The sequence below is a fragment of the Pleurodeles waltl genome, chromosome 1_2 (assembly GCF_031143425.1).
Source record: "Pleurodeles waltl isolate 20211129_DDA chromosome 1_2, aPleWal1.hap1.20221129, whole genome shotgun sequence".
Lineage (NCBI taxonomy): Eukaryota > Metazoa > Chordata > Amphibia > Caudata > Salamandridae > Pleurodeles > Pleurodeles waltl.
Genome location: NC_090437.1, coordinates 958,044,155 through 958,057,190, shown reverse-complemented (window position 1 = coordinate 958,057,190; position 13,036 = coordinate 958,044,155). Strand labels below are relative to the sequence as shown.

The 13,036-nt window shown below is 41.8% G+C and overlaps 1 protein-coding gene and 1 long non-coding RNA gene across 4 annotated transcripts in view; one reads left to right on the top strand and one right to left on the bottom strand.

The window, feature by feature from the left end:
- Nucleotides 1–7,423, top strand: part of LOC138246340 (uncharacterized) — a 60,669-nt gene extending 53,246 nt beyond the window's left edge. The window contains exons 2-3 of the long non-coding RNA XR_011194266.1: nt 1,356–1,398; nt 7,295–7,423. This is a non-coding gene — a long non-coding RNA (uncharacterized lncRNA). The remainder of the gene's footprint in view (nt 1–1,355; nt 1,399–7,294) is intronic.
- The window catches only part of AASDH (aminoadipate-semialdehyde dehydrogenase), a 471,184-nt gene that overhangs the window by 379,640 nt on the left and 78,508 nt on the right, over nt 1–13,036 (bottom strand). For 2 of the 3 annotated variants that reach the window (XM_069200827.1, XM_069200836.1), the window contains exon 4: nt 12,663–13,000. The exons of the other annotated variant lie outside the window; for it this stretch is intronic. In XM_069200827.1, coding sequence (XP_069056928.1) covers nt 12,663–13,000 — 338 coding nt within the window. The remainder of the gene's footprint in view (nt 1–12,662; nt 13,001–13,036) is intronic. 3 annotated transcript variants of the gene reach the window in all.

Here is a 13,036-nt window from a genome sequence, read left to right as displayed (position 1 = left end):
GTAAATTATGAGCCCTAACACTTTTTTCTAACAGAAAAATGTTCCGACCTTGTGTCTACCGCCTTAGGACACAATGTTTTTACATGACTGCATTTTTGTACAGTCAAGAATTTCTTCACCTTTACATTCTGTCCTACATCAATCAGCAGATCACCTGCTGGCAAGACCTTATCCTCAGCTGTAATTTTGACAACCTTTCCCACATTCCCCCAATTACGTCCATTAACATGAACAGCATTACACACACTTTGTCAATCATTAAAGGTTCAGAAATCTTTGAGTCACCTTTCTTGTTAAAACTAGGCACTTTGACCCGTACCCAATCACCAATCATAAACTGCACCTTCTTCACACATCTATTCTTGTCATAGTATGATTTTTGTTTGGCTTGAGGTTTCTCCATATTAGAACGAACCTTAAAGTCAATGTCTTCCTTACATGTTGAATGTTTCAAAAATTTGGACAACCAAGCTGGTCTAAATAAAGAGGCATGTTTTCTCCCTCTAAGTGCTTCAAACGAAGACACCCCCGTGCTTGAATGGGGCGATGTTTTGTAAAACCACAGCATAATCTTAACAGCAGAGTCAACCACACACCCATTTGCTAATGCCCATTGCACACATTCACCAACCACTCGATTAAAACGTTCAACCAAACCGTTAGTTTGCGGTTGGTAAAGTGAACTCTTCAAATGTTTGACTGCACAATCATTCAGAAAACACTCAACTTCAGCTGAGACAAATTGCACCCATTATCGGAAACAAGTTCCTTAGAAACCCTTCTTCCAAAAAAACATCCTTAAGAAAAGACACCACTGACTTGGAATTAGCATCTCCTACAAATTTCACATGAGCCCACTTGGAAAAGTAATCAACAACAACATAAGCATATCGTAACTTTAAGTGGAAGAAAATTGAAAGGCCCTAATAAATCAATACCAATCTTTTCCCATGGACCCGATGGACACTCAATTGATTTTAGTGGAGGTGTTGACGTCTTCAGAGTCTTGTCACTTGTAGAACAAATATGGCAATACTTGACCAAAGCATCAATGTCTTTATCCATTTGCGGCCAACAAAAGTATTCTCTCAGCCTCTTCTTGGTAAGTATAGAACACAAATGACACTCATGTGCTTTTTCCAAAATGATGGATCTAATAACACCAAGAGGTACAATCTTGTCATTCCTTAATAGAACCCCATTCTGGCCGGGTGGCGCAATGAGAACACGTAGTCAGTGGTCGAATGACACGGTGAGTTTTTATTTACAGTTAAAGATACGAGTCCAGTATTGTTATGTTTCCCGCATCTATGATGTCTGTTTCATTATTTCTTCTCCTTGTCTTCTCGTTTCAGGGCTCCCAGGAGGCGCAAGTGGGAAAAACAAGACAAAGAACCGGTAAGTAGGCTGCCCTTAGTTACAGGTTTTATCTTTTCTTCTTATTTCCTGTCCTTCCTTCCCCTTCTCCCCTTCTGTCTTCTCTCTGACTTTTTTTCTATCTCTTTTGACTTTTGTCAAATGTTGGCGGCTTCACTCTTTTCTTAGGTTCTCCTCTTCTGTATTCTGCTTCCCTTTTGTTCCTTTTCCTCTTGCTAGGGGTCTTTCTGTTTTCCTGGGTTTTCCTTTTCTTTTCTTGCTCCTGTTTCACTTTCTACTTCTTTCTACGTTCTCGGGATCTTGTTTCCTCCCTCATTTCCTTCTGTTGTTCCCTTGCTTTGCACTGTCCCCTCACACCAATTCCCGTTTGTTACACCCTTCTCTGTGCTGCTCCTCCACCAAAATACCTGTCTGTCCTTTCCTTTCCTTTTGCTGTGCTGTCCCCTTCCCCTTCCCCTTCCCCTTCGCTCCAAATACCCACAAACAAACCAAAAAGGCAGAATAAACCAAACAAGCCCTGTAGCGTTGTAGTCCCCTCCGGTCCACGCCTTCCTTTCCCCAGCTTAGGTTTGCCACCCTCCTGGGAAGGCCACGCTTTTCCCTAAGCATGGCCGGAATACTCGCTGGGCACCTCCTGCGCCGCTGGTCTCTGGATCCCCGTGTTGGGCTTCGGCTCCTCCGTCGTCCGTGGCGACTCCTTGGCTCCCGGTGAGTCTCAACACTGTGCTGCTGCTCCTCTTTCGTCCGTGGCATATCCTCAGCTCCCGGTGAGTCTCTCCGTTGTGCTGTTGCGCCTCTTCCCCCCCTTCTTCCTCCTCCAACTCCGGCTTAAACTGTTGAATGGCACGAAGCCGCTGACTCTCCCCTTCCGCTCCCGGATGTACTAGGGGATTGGATGGCGCACAGTCTCCTTCCGGGTCGGGAGCGGTAGTGTCGTACAGCTCCAAGGAATTGGGCGGGTCTGTTGCTGTTTGCAACAGCTCGTCACACACATCTTCAATCGACAGCTCATCTGACACCTTGAAAAAAGGTTGAGCACTCAAGTCCAAACCTTTTTCATTAGGCCATCCTTCCTTTACGTACATCAAGACTTTAGAGAGTAGGGGATCATTTGTAGATGCTTCTTTCCAATCCGCCTCAGAAAAGGAACTAGAACGTTCAAGTTCGATAGGAGCAATTAAACAGTTTTCATCCTGAGTGTCATCTTTTTCCCCAACATCTCCAGCAATCGGATTCCTAGAGAGATAATCTGCTCTCACATTCTTTTCCCCAGAAATGTGTACAACAGTAAAATCAAATTGCAATAACCTGGCCGCAAACCTTGCGATTCTTGGTGTGTTACTTTTGACGTTAGTACCATTTAAAATAGAAACCAATAGTTTATGGTCAGTTTGTAGCAAAAAATGTCTTCCCCACAGATAAGATTTAAATTTCTCAGTGGCCCACCAACAAGCTAACAATTCTTTCTCTATTACAGATTAGTGTACCTCATTCGGTCTAAGAACTCTTGACGCAAAACCAATGCTATGTTCCGGTTTCCCACTGACTTGCATCAAAACAGCCCCAACACCGAACTTGCTAGCATCAACAGTCAAACAACACTTTGAATTATGATCATAAAATTGTAAAACATTCACATTACCCGATTTTGTTTAATGGTGTTGAATGCTTCCTCACACTCAGCATCCCACACAAAATCTGTTTTGATTTTCAGCAAGTTTGAAATGGGTGTGACCATAATAGCAAAGCCCCAGAAACTTTTTTACACCCACGTTGTCCAGATGTGCAGGTGCTCCGACTATTACTTCTACAAGACCAGGTTTGGGATACACACCTTCTGGTGTCATGACATGCCCCAAATATTCTACAGACATTTGCAAAAACTGACAATTTTCCCTTTTTAATACAACTCCAGCATTATCAAACACTTAAGACTTGCCTCAAAATCACATCATGCTCTTGACAATCACTTGCATGAATCAATACGTCACCTTGAAAAACACACACATTTTTTTTAATGCCTGTAAGTAAGGTAGACATTATTCTTTGAAATAACGACGCTGCTGACGCCAGTCCAAATGGCATTCAGCAGTATTAATAAGTCCCCCAAGGGGAAACAAAAGCAGTATAGTGACGAGATTCAGGTGTCAATTCTACCTGGTGGTAAGCAGAGGCTAAGTCAAGTTTCGTAAACAATTTTGCTCCGGTTATGCAAGAAAGCATCCACCAATTTTTTGCAATGGGTGAGAGTCTACCCAAATCTCTGTTAAGGGCCCTGAAGTCAACACATAGTCTCAGTTCTCCATTTTCCTTCTTTGCCACTACCAAGGGTGACAACCATAAAGAGGACTCAACAGGTTCAATGATTCCCTTCATACCTAAACTCTCCAATTCTCTTTCCAAATCATCTCTGACACTAAATGTTACCCCTCTCAATTTATGCTTTATAGGAATGGCATTGTCTTTGACTTTTATTTTATGTTTAAAACCTTTAATCTTGCCTAACTCTCCTGAAAAAACCTTGGGAAAATCATTAAGCAAATTCTCAATATCAGAGGAATCTCTTATAACTGTCACCTGGTCACCCGTACCTGGATGCAACACCATGCCAAACAAACCTTGATGAAACCAACCTAAGATATTCAACCCTTTTACAGCCACATACACCTTCCAAAAACTTCATTACCCTTTGAATACAAGGACATCTTCAAAGAAACCCACTAAATTAATCCTCCTCCCGTCTGAAACTGGTGACCTGTCCGGTGGGTTCAATTTCCGTGTAGCCCAATTTTGCTCAAACGATTCCTGGGTAATCATAGTGATCCTAGCACCAGAATCAGCTAACAACCTTAAATGTTTGTCACCAACCTGAACCAAAATGTAAGGATCAACGCAGTGATCAGGATTTCCACTTCTTATGTCATGTTCGCCAATGGCCAGAATCATTTCCTGCATCTCACTCATCAACTCATCCATTCTGTCATCACCTTCACCTACAACCACACTAACTTTAGTATTATTACTTTTGACACTTTGACACACTTTGGCGAAATCTCCCGATTTGCCACATATTCTACATTGAGCATTCTTTGCCGGACACATCTTCCCTCCTTTCAGATATGGTGGGTAACTACACCTGAAACATATGTTTGTTTGAAAGAGCTTTTATGTCTGGAAAAATCCCCTTTGCTGGATGAAGAATTGCTCATTTTGTCTGTCGTCTGATCTCTGAACCACATTAATTTGATCAACCTGTGCATGTTTCACCTCTTTAGCTGATTTAATCGCTGTTTCAATACTTTTGGCAATCCTAGTTGAATCCGATAACAATGGATCTCAAATGGACAATAACTTTTGTTTGATGGATTTACCCGAACAGTGACAAATGAATTGATCACGTATTTACTGATCCGCAAATGCTTCAAAACAACACTCTGAAGATAGTTTCCTTAAAGCAGATATGCAAGTATTCACATCTTCACCACTTCTCTGTTCCCTCCTAAAAAACTTGTGTCTCCCTACAACCAAACTAGGTGGGGCATCAAATCTGGTAACTAGTTTATTTAGGGCTTCCTCAAATTCATCTAGTTCTTCGTCCTCCTCCAAATGAATATCAGTTAAATGTTTAAAAACAGATCTTCCTTCAAATCCTAAGGAAGGCAGAAACAAAAACAAAATTATTTTCTGCTTTGAACCTTTATGTGCCAATAGCACCCAAATAAGTTTCAAATACATCATACCACTGTTTCCATGGTATAGCTGGCTCCCCAGGTGTTTCTAAAAATGGTGGAGGGGGGTTAACAGATTGCATGTCAGCTAGAAAGACTGAAAGTTTCACATAAAAAAACGAAAGTATATATTTATCACCATCTTCACCAACTCACAAAGGTCACAATAAGCATTTTCCTGAACACTGCCACAGAACCTTTAGGAAGACTTGCCGTTTAAAGATGGCTGCCACGTTTTCCTAAGAACAAAGTCTTTTTGCAGCCGCACCCTCAGGCAAGGTTGTCAAGGGAATGAAATCAGACAGCTTAAGAGAAGTTCTGTGTAGGCTCACCGTGGCCAGAGATTCTTTAATCGATTCCTGCTGAAAGGCACAGACTCCTTAACCGATGGCACAATCGGCGTGTGAGCAGTACGCACAATCGTAAATAATAGGTGAGCGCGTGGGGTGATACAGCTCCACAAATCGTCGCCACATAAGATAAGCTGTAATCACATCCAGGAGGCGGGTTTCAGGATCAAAGGTTTATTTGAAGAGTTAATCCTAACAAAATCACCCCAGCGCAGTGCGGGCCAACGCTCCCCCCCTTTAACCGCCACTTCTGTCCGATGCTGTGCCTGAATCGCGCAGTGTCACGTGCCCAAACAGAATACAGGAATTATGCCACGCGCCAACAAACCTCTCCGCTCCATTGCCATGTGCAACCCAAACAAGTAGGTTTATGCATGCGAGGCGTTCTTGTTCGACTTGCACGCGCAATGGAGCAAAGAGCTCACATCTGAAATACTACAGACCCCCTATGCCGTGCACTCAGACAATAAAAAATACAAGGGTTTTAGATCCTGGATTCACAACTGGAGAGTCATAGACACCTGGAAGGAATTACATCTACATGAAACTGATTCAAACATTATCCAACCATTCATGATTTAAGGTCCACATCAGATATGAACCTCAGCTCCGATTAGCTACAAGGGACTGCACAACAAACTAAACATCTCTGACAGACAAGATAAGATCACAACTTGGTTTTGCAATACATACTATGGGGCAGATAAGCCTCATGCATCTACTTTTGGAGACTACAACCCAGGGCATTCCTTGACATGTCGTTTCACAAAACTATCAGGAAGCATATTGAGCAATACTCAAATACAACAGAGGTACAGCTGGTGACTCCAGGACTGAGTGGAAAGCATTCAAAGTTTACCTTCTAGGGATGCATATGCAAATGTCTTACGGGGTAAAACCTATGCTGCAGAGTGATGCTCTGAGACTGGAGTGCGAGATAAGTCAACCAGAATTTGCAGAAATTAAGCGTGAATGGATCAGACCCAACTTGATCCTCACAATGATAACATATAATGATGAAGCAGAACATTTGCGCCCACATGATTTTAGACACTTTGCCACCAGTCAGCACAGTAAGGCAGAAAGGGCAGACAGGCTATATGCCTAGCTGCTTAAGCAAGAGCACCCACAATGATCAATCATGGTACTATAGGCCTCCACTAATTATATAGTAAGCACCCAAATGTAAGTAAGTGAGATAATGTATGTTTTCTACTGAGAACTATATGCAGTGTAACACTCTACCTTGTCCCAGCAGTTAGTTGAATACTTAAAGAGTATATTCCCCTGGTCAAATTTACATTGGCATAAGAGGAGATATTTGATGAATCTCTCCATATAGCTGTTTAACCCACTAGAGGCAAAGTCACATCACCCTCACTCTGTATTGAATTCTGATTGCAGGGTACTGGGTTAGGTGCTAGCTAATAGATTGCCGATTTTACAGAAAGACCTGGTACACCATGACCAGCTGGGTATATACCACCAAGAAAGACTGTGTAAGATATCCACAGGCTTTTTCATATGATGGGTGGATGAGAAGCAGACCATGGCATCCTTGTAGCCGCATTGATTAACTTGGAAAAGTCTTTGACACACCCTTTAACTCTCATTCTGTTTGCCCTAGAAATGCAAACACTGGCGAACGTGTTTAGACACATGGCCCGACGCAGGGTAAACAGAAAGGCTCACTCCATCTCACTATACATGGACAATGTACTGTTGTACTTCCATGATGCAGAGACCCAAATAGTAAGCGCATTAGGTGTCCTGAAGAGTTCTGGTGTAGTGTCGGGACTATACATTAATATTGCTAAACCGTGTCTGTTTTCATGACAGGTGGTGGATGATGGAGCACATGATCGGCTACTCCGGCTGTCACTGTGGTGGGAGCGAATAACCTTCAAATACGTGGGAGTCAGGGTCTACAATCAATTCTCTGACCTAATAGATGCGATTTCTTGAGTTCTTGGGCATCTGTGACCTTTTGGAGGAAGCTGCCATTTTCAGTAATGGAAGGGATTGCCTTTTCCAAAATGGTCCTTCTGCTGCGTTTCCTTTATCTGGTTGCAACAATTACAGTTTACCTCAAAGTACGTTTCTTCACTGAAATGGACAAAGTGCTAAGAAAGCTGACTTGGAGAGACCAAAAGCACAAATTGTCCCTATGCAAACTTCAGTGACCCTTTGACAAGGATGGACTTGTCATTCCAAACACTGAAAATTACTGTCTTGCTCACTAACTTCAGCAGGTGGTGCATTGGGTGGCAGAAGAGCCTCCTGCAGAGGCAACAGGCCGAGAGGCTCTAGAGACAGATCACTTCTGACTATTTCAACCCTGTCAGTGAACTGGTGGGTTGTATTCTCCTTGAAATGTCAAACCGCGGCATAGATGAAAAACTGTGGCTTATTCCCAAGCTTAGAAGTGTAACATCAATCACTGGCACCTCTTTCACTAAACTAGGCAACCTATACAATGACACGATGTACCACACTCTCCCAAATGGATCATCCCATTCCAACAGGGCAGTTTGTATAGCTCAATGCAATTACAAACACTATCAAAAATATTTGGCTACAATAAACTGAGCCTCCTCTGACCCACTTAGTGGTAGAAACCATCCTGGATATCAGCAACAATAAGAAAGCCATCACTAGAATACATGCAGCTTTGACACCAATGGCTGAACCATACTATTGAAATCAATCTGGGAGACATATTTAAACACTGACATGTAAGAGCAGGTATGAGGTTAATTTTTACCTCAAAATTGCTTTGTTTGAATTTAACACAATATCATTCACCATACACAAACATACCTGACCCCTGCCTGACCGAATGAGATATGTTGCACTATCCCACAGAGCTAGCTGTCCCAGATGTTGTGCAGATAAAGAGGATCCCCTGCACACGTTTTGGGTGACCACTAAAATACAAGCCTTCTGGGAATGCAACACACAAAGAAATCTAAGCGTAAATGGCTGTGAATATAGGGATCCCCAAAGTTTTTTCTGCTAGATCAGATGCCCTGTGCCAAAAATAAATACATAAATATGAGATCAAACTCGTGACCTGGCTCTATTATGGGCCAAAAGCCTCTTGGCTCAGAAATGTAAGGCTATTGATCTGCCTACATGTAAGCAATGGTTTTACCTGATGGAAGTGCCTTGACAATACAATAGACACAGACAATCCACCCGAGTATGCTGCCTCCTGCCTTACTCCTCTCAACCCCGGCCATCACTGCATTCATGCCACTGGGCCTCATACTTTCTTTGAGATTTAACAATCTACCCATTAACCGACTATATTTGGATGTTTTGTGTGACTTCAACATGACTGGGCATCCAAATATATATTATCTAGCTTTATAGTTATTCCTAAAAGCATCACTTCACACTCATGAGGTACCTGACATATTGGCTTGACAGTTCTGAATGTCTTCAATTCTTTATTATGTTCTTTTTTTATTAGCTTTTAGTTTACCTTTAGAACATTATATTATGATTTGCATTAGTATCCCAATATGTACCTTTCAGCACAATTTTGTTATTGGTTTATACTCTACATGCAATGCTTACTTTTTCTAAAATCTTGAAATTTAATTAAAAAAAGTATTTAAAAAAACCTGTAGCAGCATTTCTACTGTGGTAGGTATACAGGATAAAGTACTCTGAAGTCATCTGCTCACCGCACATCTTTGAATCAATCCTACTTTTTTGTTCTAGAATATGTTGGGCAGTTCAATGCACACAGTTATGGCATACTTTTACACACAGTTATGGCATACTTTTATTAATACCTGCATGCAATGGTTGGTGTCTGGAGTGACAGTAACCTAAGGTATTCTTGTGAGAGTATGTGCTGATTACTAATGGTGAATAGCAAACCAGTGTGAAGGAAGCCATTCAGGAACCTTTACACTTTAGATTTGTACTGTTAGATTCAAGTACATCTGGAATATGGTGGGGTACTTTGAACATTACTCAAAGGAAACTGCTACTGGCACTGTATCTGGTTAAAGGAGGTGTATAGTGTTTAGCTCACAAATTGTGTGACATTCCATTACTCCGGAAGGAGACATGCAGAGGGTAATTACAACCTCTTTTCTTTTTAGTTATGCTCTACTAGACAGCATATGCACGGTCTCCTGCGAAACATACTGTTAGCTTAAAGTGGGCTTACAGCCCATTAATGGCTTACAATTGCTTGCCTTTTTTGTCACTCTCGCTTGTGTGCTTCTTATTCAGAAGTGTGGGGGGCTTACTTATTCTTCCTATGTTTGTCCCTTCCATGGAGCATAGACACATTACTGTGTTCTTACGCTGATTGCTTTTTCAGGAGCTACTTTGTTCTTTTGTTTAAGCACTCTTTGAGAGTGCATGTGCTTTCCAACTGTCTCCCTAGTGCACTTCACTGCCACTATCTATGTGCTCTGTCGCCAGTGTACCTTACCCCGCCCTTGCCTGTATGGCTCCCCCACCCATGTTGTTTTATTGCCCATGTGCTTCTAGTCCTTCCCAGCTCCTAATGCTCTCTCTCACATTTGCTTCTCCTCATCAAACTCCAGCTCCATGTTGCTCACCTTCTTTCTTGTTTGTACCCCTCACATCGCCCTCCATGTTGCTTCCCCCTATCCGCACTCCATGTTCCTTCCAGACTCTTGTGATGCTTCAGCCCCAACCTGCCCCCAGTGTTGCTTTCGTTATCCCCGACCTTCACGTATGTTGTTCCCCACCCGCTTTGCCCCCTGTGTTGGTTCTACAACACCCAGCTCTACTGCTTCCCCATGACCTGCTTTCAAAATAAATTGCTGCCTTCCTTTTTCTTTTTCATTGCCAATACAAGTAGGGTCTGCAAATAAAAAGCAAAAAAACTGGTGGTGCCATTTGGTGCATATGCTTACAAAAAGACACAACAGGATATATGTTTTCCACTTTGCCATACTGCACACCCTCGGGGATGCTGTACAGCATAGCTAAAAACCACTGACACAACTAATAGGTCCCAAAGATGAGACCTAACAGCTTTGCAAACAGGCGTGACCTCTAGTGTGATAGCCCTAGCACACAGCACCTCCAAGGAATTGCCAGATACCTTATTTTATCTTGTGTCTGTAAAATAAAACAGTACTTGCAGACACTAAAGTCTCAATAAGGCTAAACAAATATGGTAACAAATGTGTCATCTCGATTTACATATAGGTCATACACTACAATAACTAACAATAAAAACATGTCAGCTTCCACTGTAAGCACTGATGATGTTATGGCACGGTCTATAACAAAACCAATAAAAATGTCCACCTAGATAAGAGGCAGACATGATACTAACACTTCTGCCCATGTCTAAAACTTCACACGTTCTACTATAGAGGACTAAGAGGACTTTACAGATGGTGAAGGAGTTTTTTTAATGGAGGGACTTCACTTACCCACATAAGAATAAGGTAACTGTGTTACTTTAGGAGTAGAGGCATTCAACTTCTTGTTTTGTACTATGTTTAATCTCAGAGTTTGTGAATAATGAAAGTAGTAAACTTACTATGAAGTGTAAACTTACTCAAAATGTGTAACTTATCTTTGTGAATGAGGCCAGGAGTGTTTACAAACAAACACATTGACTACAGAATACCCACAGTAAATATGGTGCCTTGTTAGTCAAACAGCAAAAAAAAGAATATATAGATATACCAAAATCATTCAGTAAATCTTTTAAATGTTGCACGACAACTCTAAGTACACACATCAAACAAAACTAGGCCAATTTGTTGCAGGGTCCAGCGTCTTCAGGACAGCAACTTAAAATATTGAACTCCCCTTCTTCCTTCAAGCAGGAATGTCATGAACAGAGACAGATCTGAGGCAGGCAGTGTTCAAAATACTCCTTTGTGGACTACCCAGCTCTAGCTAAACCAATTAACAGACTTTGTCAAGAGACTGCACCTATGCTAGGGTCAATGGCAAGCAATGGACTTTGAGTGTGGTTTGAAAAATGACACATAATGAGGAGATGTAATAGAGTTCATCTCCCTAGACCCTAAAGCACAAGCCCTGACCCAAAGGTGGCTGCTTAGGCACAGTCTGGCCACTGCCTCAGGAGCATGTTAAGTGAGACATTTTACATTTCTGGGTCACCAAAGACTCGGATATCCAACTGCATGTCACAAACCTTCAAGACAATGTATTACAAACTCCAGTAGGAATTGTGGTGACACTTTCATCCACTTGAAAAATATCTCTTTGGAAGCTTGGTGCCCCCATCAAAGAGCTAGCACACCATACACAGAGCCTGTTCCTAACACAACTGTGGGTCACACATTTGCACCAGACTCTCACTGTGAAAATAGCAGTCCTACACTCTGTTGACAAGATAACTACCTCACTCCAGCTTAATAGGGACACTGTCTACAGTTCTGAACATTTTCCCTACAAATCACTGATCTCATGTGTGTTACTCTACTTAAGTAAACAGAAGTAAGACAAAGACTACATCATCCAGACTTCTTTTAGGCTATCACACAAGCGTGCAGGACTGGAAACAATGTCTAATGACCTGGAGGGAGGTTGTCACCCTATCTATGCATAAAATGGGGGAACTTTCTTGTTTAGTTCAGGAGATGACATACCAGATATGCTAAGCTGGGAAATATCTCACCACATGCCTTAAGTTCAAAATCCTTTGCAATACGAGAACCCGAGGTGCTCGCGGGATACTAGGAGTCAAATGTTTACAACTTTCCAATAAAACAGAATGGCTGTCTCTGGCAGAAAGTGTAGAGCCCCTCTTTCTTTAAGTCAGCTACCAGTGCAAAAGCCAAGGTACCTCCCATTTGAGCACTTTTTTCCACCAATACTGTGTTCAGCCTGCTTGATCTGAATTAAATCCAAGGGCTCAAGCTTGGCACAGGCATACAAAGAGAGCATAACAGAGCAATACCCCAGCTCAGATGGAACAGTTCTAGTCAATCCCAAGAGCAAATCAGTCCATGGTCCAAGATCCCACGCTGCACTAAACACTTGAACCACACAATGCATTTCAAAAGCAAAGCTTCCTGTCACTAGTTTTAACAGAGACATACAGATATGATAAACACAGCGATGAAGAGAGATAAAGAACATGAAAAAGCCCAGGCTTAAACAAATAATATTTAGAATATTTGAAATGTGAAGAGCTTAAGCTAAAACAAGCCATGCATTAACTTACCGAAGATGGAGAATATTTGGTATTATACATTTATGAGGTACTCTCACTATTTTGGGAGTTCCTGTTGTCCCAGATGTGTGCAAAACATACGCGAGGGAAAGTTTTTGCTGGATATCCATGGAGTCCTTAAAATGAACTTCTTCAGAGTTTTTCTGCAAAACATTTTCATTCTCAAAATGACTTTTAACTGTAAGCTGCTTTATTTTGTTCCTCACTTTGACATCCTCCAACCAACTTTCAGAAGAGTCATACCACTGAACTTTAATTAAAGTCACACCCAAAGGTCCAGATGAAGAATCCAACTTATGAAACCGGCTAGAATAAGACTTCTTAAAAGCCTAAAATAAAATAAAACAAAACAAAATAAATGTTAC